Below are 20,574 nucleotides of genomic sequence, written 5' to 3'. Positions count from 1 at the left end.
GAGGACATCTCTCCTGCAGACTCCACTCGCAGTCCCTGCACTAGACGTGAACTGCGCATGCGCCTTCACGCGGCCTCCATTTTGCGGCTGGTTAGCTAACCGTGTGTTTCCATTCGAGGAGTAGCATCAGTTAAAAAAAAAAGAAAAGGGGGTAAATTTGAGTTATTTCAAGCTGAGGCGAAATATTTACGACTAAAACGATGGCTGACCCATCAGCAGACATAGAGATCCTGGAGGGGGCAGAGGTCCGCAAATTGTCCGAGCTGAGGGTTATTGATCTGAAGGCCGAGCTGAAGAAACGAAACCTGGACACCACAGGCGTCAAGAGCGTGCTATCGGAGCGTCTGAAAAAGGTCCTTTAACTTTAAAAAAACAAATAGGCACATACTTTTTTTACACAATAATGTCAGAAGGGAACATTTTCGGTGTGTAGTGCATCGTGTCGGGGGCAAATATCAAGTCAGAGCCACGTTAGCATGAGACAGATACTGTTAGCTGTTACCAGCCAGCTAACCTTGCTTTTGGTGGTTCAGTGTCTTTCACACACATTAAAATTATTTGACTCAGGATTTGGTTTTAAAAGTTTCCGTTTGTGGTGTTGCTCTCCTCAAAACAGGCGATCGAGGAAGAGGGGGGAAATCCTGATGAGATTAAACTCATTCCCGAAATAGCCCCAAAGAAGTCTGCTCCCAAACGGACTGTCAAAGGTAAAGTTAAGATGTCAAGCGAACACAACATACTACTGTACACAACATACTACTGTACACAACATGTACACAACATACTGCTGTACACAACATACTACTGTACACAACATACTACTGTACACAACATGTACACAACATACTGCTGTACACAACATACTACTGTACACAACATACTACTGTACACAACATGTACACAACATACTGCTGTACACAACATGTACACGACATACTACTGTACACAACATGTACACAACATACTACTGTACACAACATGTACACAACATACTACTGTACACAACATGTACACAACATACTACTGTACACAACATACTGCTGTACACAACATACTGCTGTACACAACATGTACACAACATGTACACAACATACTACTGTACACAACATACTACTGTACACAACATACTGCTGTACACAACATACTACTGTAAACAAGATGTACACAACATACTGCTGTACACAACATGTACACAACATACTACTGTACACAACATACTACTGTACACAACATGTACACAACATACTGCTGTAGACAACATACTACTGTACACAACATGTACACAACATACTGCTGTACACAACATACTACTGTACACAACATGTACACAACATACTACTGTACACAACATACTACTGAACACAACATACTACTGTACACAACATACTACTGTACACAACATGTACACAACATACTGCTGTAGACAACATACTACTGTACACAACATGTACACAACATACTGCTGTACACAACATACTACTGTACACAACATGTACACAACATACTGCTGTACACAACATACTACTGTACACAACATACTACTGTACACAACATGTACACAACATACTACTGTACACAACATACTACTGTACACAACATGTACACAACATACTGCTGTACACAACATACTACTGTACACAACATGTACACAACATACTACTGTACACAACATACTACTGAACACAACATACTACTGAACACAACATACTACTGTACACAACATGTACACAACATACTACTGAACACAACATGTACACAACATACTACTGAACACAACATACTACTGTACACAACATGTACACAACATACTACTGAACACAACATACTACTGAACACAACATACTACTGTACACAACATGTACACAACATACTACTGAACACAACATGTACACAACATACTACTGTACACAACATACTACTGTACACAACATGTACACAACATACTACTGTACACAACATACTACTGTACACAACATACTACTGTACACAACATACTACTGTACACAACATACTACTGTACACAACATACTACTGAACACAACATACTACTGTACACAACATACTACTGAACACAACATACTACTGTACACAACATACTACGGTACACAACATACTACTGAACACAACATACTACTGTACACAACATACTACTGAACACAACATACTACTGTACACAACATACTACTGTACACAACATACTACTGTACACAACATACTACTGTACACAACATACTACTGTACACAACATACTACGGTACACAACATACTACTGAACACAACATACTACGGTACACAACATACTACTGAACACAACATACTACTGTACACAACATACTACTGAACACAACATACTACTGTACACAACATACTACTGTACACAACATACTACTGAACACAACATACTACTGAACACAACATGTACACAACATACTACTGAACACAACATACTACTGAACACAACATACTACTGTACACAACATGTACACAACATACTACTGAACACAACATGTACACAACATACTACTGAACACAACATACTACTGTAAACAACATGTACACAACATACTACTGTACACAACATACTACTGTAAACAACATGAACACAACATACTATTGAACACAACATACTACTGTACACAACATACTATTGAACACAACATACTACTGAACACAACATACTACTGTAAACAACATGAACACAACATACTACTGTAAACAACATGTACACAACATACTACTGTACACAACATACTACTGTAAACAACATGAACACAACATACTACTGAACACAACATACTACTGTACACAACATACTACTGTACACAACATACTACTGTAAACAACATGAACACAACATACTACTGAACACAACATACTACTGTAAACAACATGTACACAACATACTACTGTAAACAACATGTACACAACATACTACTGTAAACAACATGTACACAACATACTTCTGTACACAACATACTACTGAACACAACAAAACACTACATGGTGTTTGGACCTCTGTTTGCAAAATGACACATGGTTCTGTGTTTAGGAGACTGCCACTTTACTTGAATTTAATTATGTCATGTGGGAAGGCTGTATAACATAATTGTAAATGTGAAATTACTGATGTTTAATAGCATCCGTCATTGCACGATGTACATAACCAGGCAAACAAAGACCACAATATCTTTACTAAACCTCACTAATACTGAATGCATTTCTTGTGTTAAACTGATAGTTTTAGCTATGCATGCCTTCAATTTGTTTAGATCCATTAAATTTGATGGATGATTTGAAAAGGGGATTTAAAAAATGTATTTCAAGCCCTAAATGTTACAAAAAAAAAGTGAATTATAATGAGATCAAATGTGTAATGAGAAACCATGCGTTTCCCTCTCCTTTGTACATTTTGGTATTCTAAGTCAACATCAGAAAGTGATTTTTGTACTAATAGTAAGATGTAAAGGGTAGAAGTCGAACAATCATAACAGTGATTACCATACAGTAAAAGTATGTGTACAAGAACACAAAGAGGGGGACATTTGCTCTGTTTGTGCTCAACTCATTGTTATTACACATTAAGCAAAGCATCCTTAAAGAGAAATGTTGAAGGATTTACAGGCAAACAGGTTCTACAACTGTAATCCATGCCTGAAACCCAATTGGGGACTTGTGCACCTGATTTTTGTGTTCCCCGACTGATTATAGACCAATCATGATTACCCTATGCAGTCAGGTGGAGCTAGCTCTGGGTGTATCCTGTGAGGTTAAGAAACAATGCTGGGAGGAGTCTGCCACGTTGATGTGTTTGATTACATCCGTATTGTTCACCTCTAGTTAGCTCTGACGCCAAAAAGTCTACTTTGAAACCTGTAAGACACCTAAAGGTAGACTTCAAGACTCTTAACTCAAGCATATATTTTCAGATTCAAAACAAGAGACTGATGAACCAGAGGACAGCACTATGGAGGAAGATTCCCATGATGGCCATGTGAGTAACAGTTTGATCTGAGATTCAGTTCGGTCTGCATGTTTAAGAACTGCTGTAACATGATGGGCTACTGATGTTAGCAGCCCTCTTCGGCAGAGTTGGTCTGATAGTTCATCCTTTCTGATAAACTCACCATGTATGCAGAAGTGTCTGAGTGTCTGTTTGCTTAATCAGATAAGTAACATGATTAAGCAAACAACAATGCAGTGCTGGCAGAAAATCTAAGAAGATAAATAACTGGAGAAACATTTTTCTTTGCTTCTCTAAAACAAAAGTGAAACATGTCTGAAGATCAGCTGGTATGAGTTAATTTCATCCTGGGCTTTTTAAATTACAGTGTAAGGTAAATGCTCAGACTACTTGGCAGTATACTTTGGATACTGGTATTGGAAGAACTTAAGTTGTCTGGCTCAAGAAGTGCTGCTGAACCTTTGTTTAACTGTTTAACAACCCCCCCCCCCCCCCGCACCCTCCTTTCTCTCTCTCTTTTCAGGAGGAGCATCTAGATGATCATGAGAACATGCAGGAAATGGACATCCTGGACATGAACGTCCTCGATGAGACGGAGAATGACAATGGAATACCAGCTGAGGACAATGAGTTTGAGACTGAGAATTTAGACGAAGATGCGTTGTTGAATGAAGAACAGGACAACAGGGCCTTTGAGTCAGAAGACGAAGCCAGAGGTCCAGAGGTGAGTAACCGGTCTGGGAATGTGTCTCTACATGTGAAACTTTCATCCATTCTGCTGGCTGTTTTTTTAACGTCATTGTTTTTGTATCTATTAACCAGATGGATGAGCCAGAGGTGATAGAAAAAGATGAACATATGACATGCTCGCCAATTAATACGGTATGCTCCCGTACAGATGTTTTCATGTTAAGTTGCGGTACAGAGATGTCACAAATGGTCGCATTAACCTGAATGTCCCGCCTTTCTTTTAGCCCCGGGATCAAGATGCCGACGACGTCAAAGAAGAAACAGGTACTGTAGGAAAAGGTTGATAAAAAGGTGGAGGCATCTTTTGACAGTGTTGAGCTTGCAGACACTTTGTTTAGTTTCTATCAGGTGGAGAGACTGGAAGCCCAAAGGGAATTGCTGCCTACGTGTTGATATTTGGCTAACCACAATCGATAACTGACTGGCGATTATATTTAGCGTCCAGTTATGTTCTTCGAGTAGTAAATCTGCAGTGGTTAACGATGTGATTCACATTGACAGCAATGAAATGTCAAGGTCAGGGAGGTGTGAGCTGTTGTAGGTGAATGCAGTGTTTCTAGGTTGCCACATGAAGATCCAAGAAAGACGAGATCCATCAAGACATATTACAAGTTTTTAAACTCGTGGACTTTGCTGGATGTGAAATTCCTGGACTTGTTTTCAATCGCTGCTGGACTCTGAGAAAGTCGAAAGCTCAAAGAAGACGAACTGCTGCAAGAATCTCCTGCTGCACTGCAGATCTTGTGACTCTCTTCAGCACTGAATATTTGTCTGCTTTGGATCAGGTGAACAGTGGTTCAACTTGAGAAATGAGCCTTAGTGGCTAAGTTGTCCTTCAGCCTTTTGGGTTCTCTTCCAGTCTCTCGTTAGGGTCTACTTCATCGTTTTAATACATAGATCTAAAACACAGGCCAGTGGTCATGACGTTCCTAATCCAGGCCTTGCCAGTTCCTCGTTAACCATTGCTGTGTTTCAGAAGTGATTAAACTCTGTGCCATTCTATTCCTGTTAAATCCGTAGAAAATGACAAAGTAGCCGGGTCTTGTTTATCTGAGCCGCTTAAAGAAGATCAGCCCCAGAGCCACGAGACGAGCCATGAAGAAGAGCAAGCTGCCATCGCCACAACGGAAGAAAATGTGTCCGACACCGGCGCCAATTCCGAGGAGGCCGCATCTGCAGACGTGGAGAGTGAAAGGGATGTTGTGGACCCTGACGCCAAAGAGGTTGGGGACACAGACAACGTCCCAGAAGAGACATTAGACACTGAAAACAAAAGCTCTCAGGCTGTTAGTGTAAGCGAACAGGGGGCTGTGGGTGAAACTGTTGATTCAGAAATGGGGTCTAAGGGTGAGGAGGATGAGAAGACAGAAGAGAAAGCTGCTGCGGATTCAGCCTCGACTGTGAAAGAGTCCTCTTCTGTAGAGGGCGATGATCAGAAAAAGAGGTTTGTTGCTTTCTGTCTTCTAGAAACCAAAATGGCTATCTCTGTTGCATTGGCTCCTTAGTGCTAGAAAACAAATTTGGATGCTCTTTTGGAGGTAAAAGCGTTCTGTGCATATGTCTGTTTTTCATTTGTCATTCCTTACACCCACCTGTCCCACTTTATTACCCATTAATGAGAAACCTATTGGGATTTCCAAAGCATATAAACCCATTGATTCACTGTAGACTCACTGCACTTTGGTACATGATGGGCTGATCACTGTCAGTTATGTATTATGTCATAAACAACACAAGGATAAACATGTGCATCAGTTTTTCTCACGGCTGTGTGTTTATGGCGTTTTTTCTTTTTCTCTAGCTCTGAGGAAAACGATGGCAAGACTGAGTCAAAAGATGAAAAGAGTGAGTGACTAAATTGCTGTTTTTTTTTTTTTTCATTTCCTTGTCCATCAGTGGGAAAATGCTCATTCCTTTATTGTCTATTTATGTGTAGCTGCTGGAGGTGGTGCTGCAGCAGGCAGTAGCAGGAATCTGTGGGTCAGTGGTCTCTCCTCCACGACCAGGGCGACTGATCTGAAGACACTGTTCAGCAAATATGGCAAGGTCATACAATTCAGACTATCCTTCACTATTGTCATTAGGTGTAGAATATACACATTTATTTTCTATCCCTAAATCATTGTGCTTGCTTCCTGCAGGTTGTTGGAGCCAAGGTGGTTACCAACGCCAAGAGCCCCGGGGCTCGCTGCTACGGGTTTGTCACCATGTCGACCACAGAGGAGGCCACCAAGTGCATCAGCCACCTTCACAGGACGGAGCTGCACGGCAAGATGATCTCGGTGGAGCGGGTAAGGCTCAGAGGAATATCGAGATCATTCACTGACAAACCTAAATGGATATTATTGAACCTTGGGACTTTTCAGAAGTCGTTGCTAAAGGCTATTATTGAAGCCTGAACATGAAGAGATGCAAGGGAAAGGTTATTGGCATTCTAACATGGTTTTATTTATGATAATGTATCTTCTTATTTTAAAGATCGGAGTATCTTTTGTAATAAAAAAAATATATATATTACAGCACAGTAATCAAACATTTTATTTTTAACGTATAAAATATGTTACCAGTAACTACAATATTTGGTTTGGTCGGCGTAAAATGTTATCTTATCATCCAGCTTTTTTAATAAACTTGTTTACATGTAAACATTGCAGGCTAAAAATGAGCCTGTGGGGAAGAAGCCTGCCGAGAAGAGCGAAGCCAAGAAGCCCGGCAGTGACCGGAGACACTCCACTGACTCCAAGTAGGACTGCTTACAAGCTTCTGCATGTTTGAGTGACGTCTCTCACTATAAACTCCACACCAGCTTAGTATTTTGGTCCAGTTTCCTCTTGACTTTCTTGTGTGAATCATTTTTAGCATGGCATGTACCAGTTGTTAGCTTTTACTGTAGCAGTTAGCGCCCCTGGGTTGTATGACTCAAGACTAGAGAAGCCATCAACTAGTAAAGCAGCTATTGAAGGGTGGTGTTGGTTGAATTTATGTAGAGCTCACTCTGTTTAACTTTTCTTTTTAGAGCCGATGGAAAGGATGAGAAGTCTGAGGGAGAAGGAAAAGATGGAAAAGGTGATTAATGTGGGATAATGTCCGACTTTGTTTCTTGTAAAAGTTTTAAAAAACCAAAAACATTTTCTTTTCTCTAAACAAGTTTATTTATTTGTTTGTCAGGGCGAAATGAGAGGACCGTAGTCATGGACAAGTCCAAAGGAGAGCCTGTCATCAGCGTCAAAACCAAAAGCAAGGAACGGGTTAGTAAATATGAACTCTTACACCAAGGTGTTGTTTGAATCAAACATTGAGGGACTCATCCAGAAGCTGCTCTTTGAGATTTGTCATTAACAGCTTCCCACCTTCTAAACACTGTTTTTTTCACTTGTTTATCTTAAATCTTTTCTTATCCCGTTTCCTGTTCCAGAGCACAAAGAGTCGGGATCGCAAGTCTCCCAGTAAGGAGAAGAAAGACATTCTGTCATTTGACCAAATCAAAGAGCAGAGAGAGCGAGAGAGGCAGAGACAACGAGAGAGGGAGATCAGAGAAGTGGAGAGACGCAGAGTAACGTAAGGAATATGTTCAAGTTGCTCAAAAGTACACTAAAAGCCAGACATTGAACTAAATAAAACAGAATTAAGATGTTTGTTACAATTGTTTACTTTGTCTTTTCCCACACCTCTGCTCTTTTCCAGACATTATAAATATTCTGCAGCTTTTGATAGCTGCTAAAAAATTAACCTTGAAAGTGTCCAAAGTCAAATCTGATAGAATAAAAACTGCTTCAACTTTTCCTCCTAAAAAAACACCACATTTGTAGTTGAGAGGTTAATTTTTTTTTGCCATCCTTCTTTAATGACAGGGACCGCGATCGTGACAATCGTCCTGGCGATCGTGACAATCGTCCTGACCGTCGTGAGCGTGAGCGTATCCGTCTGTTTCGAGAGAGAGAGGAGAGGAACCACCTGATCCGGAAGAGAAACTGGCTGGAGGTACTGTCGGATAAATACTTTTGAACAATGTTTTTTTTTTCTCTCTCTCACTTTATTGCTGTCATGTTTGTGCTTGTTAAACATATACTGGGATAGAAGTTAACTTAAATTGAGATTTTTTTCTCATAAATCTAGATTAATTTCAAGTTCCTCATATTCCTCCTTGCCATCCTTTCTTTAGAAAAAGTTGTAGTCACCTTTGCACTATTGTCTTATTTAGCCTTATAGTATATATAATTCTTTGCTTATTTATATTTAATGTTATACTTTAGTACATTGAGAGCACAGTTCACCGAAGACAAATTCCTTCTGTGTGTAAGCAAACATGGCCAATAAAGCGGATTCTGATTCTGAACTGTTTATAAATCGCAGGCTGAAAAGGAGCGCCTCGATGCAGACCGGTTGGAGCGTCAGATCTTGGAGCGGGAGAGACTGCGTATTGAGTATGAGCGACGACGCGAGCAGGAGAGAATCCTCCGGGAGCGCGAGGAGCTGCGACGACAGCAGGAGCAGCTGCGCTACGAGCAGGAGCGACGGCCTGTTAAGAGGCCTTATGACATGGATGGCAGGTAAATGACAGAAACAGTGTGATCCTGAGAGTGATAATTAATGATTCTATTTGTGTCGTTCACATCATTCTAAGTCACATTCAAATGTGGTTATTAATATTCATAAGAAGAGTGAGCGCTCCAGTGGTCCTTTGATGTAAATCGACTGATTAGAGAGCGACTCATCACTCTGGTGTCTCTGCTCCTTGTTTAGGAAAGACGACTGGCCCGAGAAGCGCATGACCATGGATGACCGTTACGGCCGCTCAGACTTAGGTCGACAGGATCGTTATCAGGACTTTGATCACAGGGACAGGGGCCGTTACCAAGACAACGTGGTGGCTGACAGGCGGGACAACGCTCGAGGTATTGGTGCAGACAGAGATGGCCAGGTAAGAAACAATATTCCTCCACGCACAAGTTAAACACATCAGATGAGTTTTGATCACTGATGTTAAAACATATCTCTATGGTCTAGATGTATGACCTGCACTTGTGTGAAAGTCACTTTGGTTAAGTGTGAGATATTGAACTGTCCGGTTCCTCTTCTTGCAGCACTTTGACAGGTCAGACAGACACAGCAGAGATGGTGGCAGAGACTCCTGGAGTGGAGGATATGACAAGCGCATGAATGCCAGGTGAGCTCGACACTGAGCTAGAACTAGCTTTAGTTAAAGCAATGTAAGAACAACCTCTGTGGATTCTACTATTAACATTTTCCTTAACACTAAATCCAAATGTTTTATTTTTTTACCTTTTTAGGGAAGGAAGTCGAGACTGGGACTCCAGCCGTAAGGTGGATGGAGACAGATCATGGCAAAGTAGGCATAATTTTATTGTGTGTTGTCTGTTCTGCTAGCTTGACTGAATGCTTTTATGATACCATGATGTATGTTTCAGACTTATAGCCACTGTGTGTGTTTGACGTTTGTGCTTTTTGTTCCAGGTAGAGACGGTGCCATCCCAGGCCAAAGTCACATCGCACGAGGAGGAATGACAGGGTGAGGAGAGAATATTGCACAGATTGAGGACACCATTTCACTCATATATTTAGGACAGATTCTAGATGCAAGCACTATTTGTAACCAGTTATTGTACGTCTCTCTTTTTCTTTTCTTTTTTTGTCACCAGCCGTGGAGGCTACATGAACACAGGAACATCACAGTCCCTCTCTGGAGCTCTGAACAGACAGAACCAGCTGATGCAAGGCAGCGGCCTGCAGGGTGGAGCTTTTGGTCGACGCTACTGATGTGTGTCTAAAAAAAACTAAAGTGGGACCCTTTCAGGAGGTCATGTCATGAAGGATGTGACCATCTTGGTCTTGTACATGTTTTTAAATTGGATCTAGGTTTTGTTTTTTGACACAATTTGAATCTTTTTGGTTGCTTCCATTTTTCTCTCTGTATGTGTGGCAGTGATCCCCTCCCTCGTATTCTCATTCAGTCAAATCTGAATTGTTTGTATAACACAACCATCTGCAAACAATGTTATGTATGTCACACCAGTGTTTCTATGGTGGAGAGTCATTTCAAGCTCTGTGTTGTAAATTCTGATGTTTTTTTATAAACACCTGGATGATGGACCTAACCTCACCAGTCTTCTCTCTGTTAGTTTGAGTCTGACAAGTTTCTCCATTTTTGTAAATGACTCTGTGTAACAGTTAATTTGTTCAGAGCTTAAAGATTTTTGGGACGATTTCTTCTTACACAGACAGTTGGTGAAGTTGTTGCTGCTGAAGAAAAGGTTTTTTAAACTAAGTGTCACATTCTCATTTACCTTTTTTTTTTTTGTAAGTTTCAAACTTTGAATTTTGTAAATAGTAATTGATTTGTGTGATATTGAATTATGGTAATAAATTCCCCTGAAGCCTGTTTGTGTTCACATTGCATCGATTTCATTCCACCCCAAGTTTTATTTATTTCATATATTTGTTAACTTGCCCTTTATTGACTCCAGGATGTGGTTTGATTTATTTTCCATGCCCAATCCCTGAGAATAATACCTGCTGGTTGTTATGTGGAAGGCACTTGTGAAATTCACAGTTAAAAGTCTTTCAGACAATTAAAGAAGTCATATCTTTAAAAAGAGCGATTACTCAAACATTCCCTTACTCTTTCTCCTACTAAGTTTCTTAAAACATTTATTATATTGGCAAAACATAGCTGGCCTGACACATTAAAGGAACTGTTTAAATCCCCACCCTTCTACTAGAGCACTCTGTCAAAGGTTTCCCTGCTAATAATAATACAGCTGATACACTGATAGCTAAACGTTCTTTTCTTGTGACTTGAACAATGAGTCATTAATTATAGCATAATGTGCATGCGGACAGGAACAGGAAGTGATCTCGATTATAAATGCCACATTGACCTCTGTGCTCCATACTCATGTAGGACATGAGTACACAAAGTGTTGGGCAGCTGCTGCTCTACTCTTAACTTCCCTGATCCTTATCTATTACTGACTCTAAAGTTCCCTTTCTAAAAATGAAGTTCCTCTCTTTCCACAGATTCTTTCTTTAACACTACAGCGCATAGGTCATGTAGTACAAATGATGACCCAATTTGTATTTCTGGAGGAGTACACATCTGGCTGTAAACTGTTGAATGTTCATTAGAGCTTTATATTAACTGTACTTTATAAGTAACACAAGTTTGAGCATATTTGGCAATTTCCCGTTATCCACTACAAGATGCAACCGAAAAACAAAAAACTTATTGCACACGTTTTTTGCAGAGTCATCCAAAAATGTTGCACATCTTTAAGCCAATTATTAGTTTATTATAATTTTTTGTAATACAGGTGACCCATTTCATTTCTGAAGGTTTCAGGGAGATTTGTCTTTACAGAACATGCAAGAACATGAAAGGGATCAAAAACCTCCAATACCCAGATCCTGGTTATAGTGAAAGCAATAGAATAAAGAAATAGAACAATACAATATTGAAACTACTAATTATACTGAGTAGAAAATAAAATTAAAAATTACTCTAGTTTAAAAAAAAGCACTACATGAAAATATCCATCCATTTTTTTGTGTCAGTATGTTTACTGCACTTCTCATTTTGTCCACTAGAGGTAGATATATAACCATAAATAGAGACTATAAATAAACATTTTGAAAGGTTTTAGAACAGTGCAATTGGATAATTAGCTAAATTACCATCATTTACAAAATTATAAAGAACTGCAATGTCTTGGGCTTTGCTGCTTCTGCATTAATATTCTCATTATATTTGTGGCTGAAGGCAGTGCTTCATGGCAAATCTTAAGAAACACGACTTGTTTTGGGATGAAACCAGGACATGCACTGTACTAGTATCGTTGCTGTTCTGGCCCAAAATGACCAACATACAAAGTTCGCCAGATGTCAAATAAACAGCTTCAGTCAACATGGCCTGGGGAAGGAAACTCATTCGGTTAGAGCAAGAACTGTTCTCACTTCAGTTTACCAAAGTAAAATTCCTTGTGTGTTTAAGCATACCTGGCCAATAAAGCTGATTCTGAGTCTGAATATACACATTTAAAGGCAAGAATATATGAATGCAAGCACCCACACTGAGGTCAATGTCAAAGAAATGCAAAAACATTCATACTGATCCTCTGTGTCACCCCTTGCTGTGTGACATCATTTACCCAGATTCCTGCCTGAGTTTATTTTCTCTGTCTGCTCTCTGATGAATTGTCTCTCTGAGGTGTCCTCCAAGTTTATGTTTTTGTTTCTGTCTCTCCTCTCCTGCCCTCATTTTTTCTGTACCGTGTCAAAATATTCAGGCAACATATGGAATATTTAAGTTTTTATTGGCTGTCAGTCACAGTACTGTTATTCAGGTCAAACCTGCATTTTTTAAATAACACAAAAACACTTTTTTATCTCTCCTATGTGGATGAGAAGATCTGTGAAGGTGCCAGAGCTCCACCTGTGCGAAGCACGTGAGAAATACACAAACGTATATTTTGTGGAATTCACATCATATCCCACAGCAGGTTGTCAGTATTTCATGGATTTGAATGGTTCACGCCTGTGAATCAGCTGTGGTATGTCAATGTGAGAGGCTGCAGCAGGGCAGGGGAGCCAGTGCAGGTTTGTATTTGTTTTGTTTTGTTTTGTTTAGCATGTTTGCATTAAATGGTATGCTCATATGCTACTCTCATCTCTTTACCTGCAAGGTACTGAACCTGATCTCATCATCTCAGGTCCAGTAGATCCACCAGAGGCTTTCTTAGACTGCTAAAGGAAAACAAAGCTGAGAAAACATCCTTGTTATGTTTCCAGAGAACTGAGTGGACAACATAGACAGTTCAGAAAATCTGTCAAAAGATGAATGTTAGCTGCCAGAACTCTGATCCCGAGCTCCTTACAACCATTCATGTTGAACACCCAGGCTTTAATTAAAATCCAGCTCAGAGAAGTGAGACTTATGAAAGGAGAGTGAAGGCTTAACCTGGGCCAGGTGGAGTCATCACAGTCCAAGACCTGGCTCTGAGGTTTTAAGACTTTTCTGTCATCTTTGGCTATATTGACAGATACTAATCACTGTGAGCAAAGTCTCTCATCAACTGTTCTTTTGTTTATCATCTAAAAATAATCTTTTAATGATCCTCACAGACCTTAGCTTGTTTCTTTTTTAATGTCTAATTTTTCCAAAACATGGCTTAAATAACCCTTCTATAAATCAGTTTAGTCAGTAAACAATCTTATATAAAATCGTATATTAAATAACTGTGTCAGTATATTATTCATTAAATAACATCTGATGTAAAATTGTACATGTATTTCGATTATTCTCTGATAAGACTAGATTGCAAAATTAAAAAAAAAAAAAAAAACAGTCAGTCTGACCATTGCACTGTGTGTCTCACTGTCTCACTCCACATTTGGGACCTTGTTCCCGCCCCATGCCCAGACTCACGCACCCTCTGGAGTATTTGAAATGAAATAGTTATGAAATCTCTCCTTTCTCCTGGCCTGACATCAGGGAGTTGAGAAAGCCCTGTCTGAGCAGACTGTTGCTGACTGCTGCATGCACAGCGACCTGCGTCTCCTCTCACTCTGTGGCATGAGCAGCTGTCTTTATGGACTGAACATAGGGCTCATTCAGCAGCCTCAAGTCTGCTGCATTCCTCCCATATCATTCAGATAAAACCAGCTACAAACATGTGGAAAAGAGCTGGCGTAATGTATGGAAACTCAAATGAGCATAATGTTGTGAGCATCTCAGCCTACACTTTAAAATAGAAATAGAATATAATAGAAATGCTTCACCTTAAAGTGCACAAACATACAGGCATCCACAGCTACAAACAACAAAAGACTTCCACTAAGAGATACGTATATGTAGAAAAATATTTACAGCAGATAATGTATATGACAGTAAAAAAAGTAGTTTGCCACAAGCAAAGAATATATATATTTCTATATATATATATATATTGAAATGAAATGTAAATATTGCAAAGGTTTACTACTCTGCAGTAGAAAAATATGTGTGCCATATCGTGATAAATGTGGTAATCTCGCTGTTGGATTTACATTAATCCTTGACAAATGTGTGTGGGCATTTGCAAGCTGGATGCAGAATGTAAAGGAGAGTGGATCTCTGTGGGAGCTGACTTACAACGGACATCCAGCAACAGACGTACAGCTGCTTACCCATATGTTCCCGTGTGAATGCATGTGCGTGTGTGTTTGTTCAAACGATGTTGAACGCATACTTTATGCATATCCCTCTGTGTTTGCAGACACGCAAAGTGCTTAATTGCATACCTAATTCTGTGTGACAATGCCCTCTTGGGGTTCATCTGTATGGACTAAGGTTTTCTAAATGTATTTCATATGTCTGGCATTACACAACATTAAGGTTAATCTTTATTGTTGCTGCTGATCTTACATTGTCTGTTTCTTTAGGGCCTCTGCGGAGCTTTCGATTCATATGGATTTTGGCGCCCCCTGTGTAAAAGGTAGTACCTCTTATCTCTTGGCTGATTTTGTTCAGTAAAGGGGTAAGTTGTGTCTCATCCTGCTTTCTTTTAACAGTCAAATGTTTCATTCATTGATAATCTTTGCAGTTGAAAAAGATGGGAAAAAAGGCTGTTAATCACATCGTCTGTCACCTACCCTGCAGTATTGGTTTCTTCCTTTACTGGAAAGCTCAGACTTAAAAGGTTCATAAAAGGGGCACACTAAGTTTACTGTTACAATGAATACAAACAGAAGACAGGCTCAGTGTAGGCTGCATATAAACACACAAACATGTGCACATAAATACACTTAACACATGCTTACACTTGCACTCAGTTCATGCATCATTGAGTTTTCTTGTTAAAAGTTGAACACAACCTGTTTCAGCCTTGAATAGAAGAATCAAACCCTGGCCACTAATACACACACAAGCCTTTCTGTGGCTCTTTTATCACCTTACTGTGTCTTGAGACTTGTAAAAGAGAGAGCTCTTGGTGGGGAGCTTTTCTTTCTTTCTTTCTTTCACCAAATCCTTTCCCTCATCTAATGGGTTACTGAATGAGCGATTACATTTCTCTGCTGTTGCCTAATTAGAGCTCTCTCTTTGGCTTTAATGCCGCAAGTGAAATGAACCCTGTACAGTTGGTGAAACCATGATTCAGGACTTTTTCTTCTGTCTTCGACATTTTTTTACTCTCCGGCTGGCTTCGGGGACACTTTCTGAAGGTCTTTCCATCTCCTGATGTGTCTGGACATGTAGGACAATAAAACAAAGTGGAAACACACAGATAAAGAAAGAACACAATGTGATGTGTTAATAAAAAAAACAATGAAACTTTGGCCTTGCATAAGTAACAATGTGCGAGGAAAATGCTTTAAGAAAGGATGATATACATCTAAACAAGAACACTCAGTGAACATGAAATTCAGTAGCCACATCTCCTGTTTCTGGCCTTGTAGTGTAAACCCCACATACAGTAGACATCTGGTGCCCCCCGCCCCCCCCTCCACACACACACACACACACACACACACACACACACACACACACACACACACACACACACACACACACACACACACACACACACACACACACACACACACACACACACATCGAGGGGCCCTGGAGAATATATGCTGCAAGGAAGTTTATGCTGTGTCATCCTCTGAAACCAAAACCCTGTTTTCTTTTTCCTTCACAGTGAGTCATCAAAAAGGTCTTTTACTTTGAGGATTGTTGTATGATTGTGCGTCTACATGGCTGTTTAAACACATGTTTACGTCTCACTTTCAGATGTTTGGAGAGAGCGCGGTTGACTGCAAGTTTGTTATTATATGTGACTTGAGTTGCACCTGTGTAGACGACACAAGAAAAACTGTGAAACAGAGACATATAAGGCAACAGAACTTTTTTAAATCGTTTGAATATTTGAATTCAGTTTAAAACACATCTGTAAGAGGCAGGCTGTAGCCTACGTAAACTGTCAGTTCTGCAGAGGAATGTGAAACAAATGTGCAGCCTTTTAAGTTCGCAACGCTCCAAGAGAAGAAGAAGATGAAGCTTTGGGGGGAAAGGGAAGGAATTCCTCCCCTGCAGGAACATTTTTATTTCTGCAGTGATCTTTAATTTCCTCTGCAGGTCTCAGAGGTCAATTCCAAACAAATTGAAGCTCAAAGAGACTAAAAGACATAACACTGTGACATAACAACACTGTGCTATATATCTGTGAGTCTTCCTTTTTCAATATCTTTATTGCTCTACTTTTTTATCTCCAACCTTCTTGCAGAAAGTAACATAGATTGTACCAACTATTCAAGCTTTTAATGAAATGTCTCACTTATTCTGCCGACGCCTGGGTGTACCCCCATTAAGGAAATGACATATCTGTGTTATCTCTGTGTCTCTCTCTATCAAAAACAGTATCCTCTAAGAGGAACACAGAGATCAGAGGCTCAAGGAGAGGCGTGGCTCCTCTCTCTAATCACTGGGTTGGTCCCTCTGGTCGGCAAGTAAGCAGCACCTTCCTAACAATCACTGGCAGACACACACACATCTAAACATACATACGTATACATGTACTTGAGAATATAGGATAAAAGACACAGCAGGCTGTATTTAGAGAAGGCAATTATAAACCAGCAGTTGATTAGTGAGGACGGTTCAATGGAGTTCATGTTTCTACTTTTGGGAAGTCAGGCAGTTCCTTCTACTTTTATAGGCTACATAAAATAAAACCATAGCACACACCATGTCTTTTAGTATCAGTAATTGATGTATGTTTGGAGTTCTGTGACTGGAGTTTAATAAAAGATGTGCTAAGGTACTCTGGTAGCCCTCATCATTTCGCACAACATACTTTACATTTATATTTGTCTAAAACAAAGAGCAAACCATGAGTCGGCTACTTCCTTCCCATTTATTGACCTAAACCTAGATGGGGCAACTTGATTAACAAGCTCTTCAGAAGGGAGGGATTTATGAACTGAATACAATTAACCATATGGACTCAGTGAAGCACTCGATTTTCTAAGACTTAAAATGATAACTTGTGTCTCCCTACAGGTAATGTGTAGGGAGAGTGGGGCACTTATAGGTCCCTCACATTCCAAATTTAGTGGCAGAGAGACAGCTGCAGCACCGAGTTAAACTATTTACTGTATTCAGCAAATTCTAGTCAGTTATCCCCATTGGAGAGGACATTGATCACTCTGTTTAAATGACATGAATTGCTGTTATTCTTGTAACTATGTATTTAAAAAAACATGTAAAACAATTTATAAAAAATAAAAAATAAACTTATCACATCACGTTGTTTTGATACACGCTATAGTTTTTGTTAGAGGTTATGACACTGAATAGTGTATATTGTGATGATCAGTCACCTGAACTGATACGTATATAACACACCTGTATATGTCCATGTGATTAAGCATGGGCGAACCCTTGGAAGCTACAGATGAAACACACTGCTCGCTCACAATAAAACCTCAGAAAAGTCATTTTCAATGTGCAGCGGAATATTTATTGAAAAAAATAAAATAAAACTAAAACATGTCATATTTTCAGGTATTTCATGTATGTTTACTTTTATCCATAGTCACTGTTACGTTTCTGGAAAAAACGGAATATTTATGATGCTTTTCTCCACACTCTGTTTGGTTTATAACACAAAACATTAGGGAAGTGAAGCCAACAAAACAAGAGTTGAAAATCATATTCACATGAGGGTAATCTCAACAAGACAAAAAGTCACAATGCTATAAATCTAACAATGTGTATGTCTTAGTGTCACAGGTTAAGATCTACACCAATGGGCAAAGTGTCGTCTTTGGAATGGAGGCACTGAATTGTAACCTCTGTGTGTCTTTGCCTTGTTTTTTCAAGGCAAGAAAAGTACAGCAACAAAGGAAACAGTATGGCCTTCTTTGAGATTCCTGCTCCCCTTGTGATATCTTAATCCAAATCTCATGAGTTAGTTTGTTTAGATTTTTCACAGACTTTAGAAGAAAAATGTTTTTGTAAGTGAGCCTCTCATATAGACTCTCTGAAAGAAAAATCACACCTCAAAACAAAGAAACTGTATCCTTTCATATCCAACAGTAGGTGATATTTGGGTGCATCTCTCAGAGAACATACAGTGCAATAATATTATGGTGGGGAAATATCTGGGCTATAGGTCAGTGTGCTTTTGTTACCCCCGCTTTATCGCGGTGTAACATTTTCTCATGCAGATGTTTTGGCCTGAAAATGACCATAAAACTCTGGCACATGTTCTCAGACACATTTCTCTCATGCTGCTTCTCATCCTGCATGTGTTTCTGATTTATCTGCACTTCTTTTTTAAGTTCCCCCCGGTGCCCTCGAGTGCTGTACAAGCGCTTGCCATCTTGTTCTGATTTTAAAAGACGTAATATGATGCGGGAATGTTCTTTTTTAATTTATTTTATTTTCAAATATTGCACGCTGAACTTTAACATGCATTCAGAGGACACGGGCAAGACACTGAGGTTTTAAATGTTATACCAGTTAAGGTTTGCCATTGTTTCAGAGTGTCACACTCACCAGTGATCCTCCAATAAGAGAGGGGGCATTACAACACACCCACCATGCTCCGCTCAGAAGATGGCTCTAAGATTGTCACATCAGACTTGGCTGCAAAAGCATCAGGAATCTGAGCTCAACCTACACAGGCAAATAACATCTAGAGCATAAAGACTGACTGTTTCTACATTAAAAAAAATGTTTAATGTCAGATACCACTGCAGAGAGGTGTCAGGCAAAGTTATTAACTGCACTCAGCCAAAACAGACCCTTTTTATATTTTCTACGGCACTTTAAAGATTCTCCGTGAGAGATGTATTTCACTATGATATAAAAGCAGGCAGAGAATTTTTTGATCACAAATGCTACTTACACCCAGGAGCTAAGACACAAAGAACTGCGTCTAATACAATAAAGAAAAATGTGTGTGATTATTTAAAACATCACTGTATAGTTTCATTTAAATGTGTAAACAAAAGAATATACATTATGAGAGGGTTAGGTTGTTACATTTATGTAGCCTATTGTACTTAAGTAAACCTTTGAGGCAGCCATACTTGTACTTTACTTCAGACCTTAAAATAATATTAGCCTATATTTAATTAATATAGTGACTTTCAAATGACCGAAGGAGGTTTTACATTACATAGGCTGGTGGTGTAACAATAGGCTACAAGACAAAAACAAAAACAAGACTGAGAGAAGTAACACAAGATGACATGTAGCCTAGGCTATTTATAGGCTAAGGTAAGGTAAGATAAGGTGAAATCAGGTGAATTATTATGATATATATTTGATAGTTAATTACTACATACTGTGATTTTACAATAGAGTGAGTGACTACAGACCAAATAAAGTAATGAAATGATAATAATAATAATAAAAAACCCACCTCGACAAAATAGGCCTACCTGTAAATGCTAATTAATAATCAGTAGTCTACCTAAGAGGACTAATTCAATACATTATAATGACTAACTGTAACATAAGCCTTATTCCTGCATCGACTACTTTCATAGCCTACTTAGTTTGTTTTCAGTAACAGCGCACTTATACTGGTACTGACAAATGTTTTAATATGGAACAGCCTCGACGTCTCAATAAATGGCATTTCATGTAACGTGAAGTTCCGGTAAATAACTTTAACAGACTTTAATTCAGTGTCCGGTGTCACGGTGTGTGCAGCGGTGTTCCAGCGTCACGGTGGAAAAATATTGTGAACGACTTCTCCTTAGAACTGGACCAAAGTTTAATCCCCGCCCACTAAACTCCGGCCAATCATGATTGCATATTCAAATGAGCCACCCATAAAGATGACTTGTAGCGG

General features: G+C 39.4%; 1 protein-coding gene across 1 annotated transcript; it reads left to right on the top strand.

Annotated features, from left to right (window-relative positions):
• The first annotated feature begins 60 nt into the window (after positions 1 to 60).
• On the top strand, positions 61 to 11,111 carry safb (scaffold attachment factor B). The gene is made up of 21 exons (XM_061033536.1): positions 61 to 353; positions 617 to 707; positions 3,927 to 3,991; positions 4,485 to 4,685; positions 4,784 to 4,843; positions 4,936 to 4,975; positions 5,732 to 6,155; positions 6,513 to 6,556; positions 6,648 to 6,757; positions 6,853 to 7,002; positions 7,366 to 7,454; positions 7,728 to 7,777; positions 7,880 to 7,959; positions 8,127 to 8,269; positions 8,563 to 8,692; positions 9,065 to 9,261; positions 9,455 to 9,632; positions 9,796 to 9,878; positions 10,003 to 10,061; positions 10,187 to 10,241; positions 10,372 to 11,111. The coding sequence occupies exons 1-21, from the start codon at positions 201 to 203 to the stop codon at positions 10,487 to 10,489; spliced, it is 2,520 nt and encodes an 839-aa protein (XP_060889519.1). The 5' UTR covers positions 61 to 200; the 3' UTR covers positions 10,490 to 11,111.
• Positions 11,112 to 20,574: the final 9,463 nt, after the last annotated feature.

This window comes from Labrus mixtus, chromosome 3, assembly GCF_963584025.1.
Source record: "Labrus mixtus chromosome 3, fLabMix1.1, whole genome shotgun sequence".
In the NCBI taxonomy this organism is placed as follows: Eukaryota; Metazoa; Chordata; class Actinopteri; order Labriformes; family Labridae; genus Labrus; species Labrus mixtus.
Note: the sequence above shows the minus strand (reverse complement) of the source record. Positions and strands in the feature narration are given on the sequence as shown.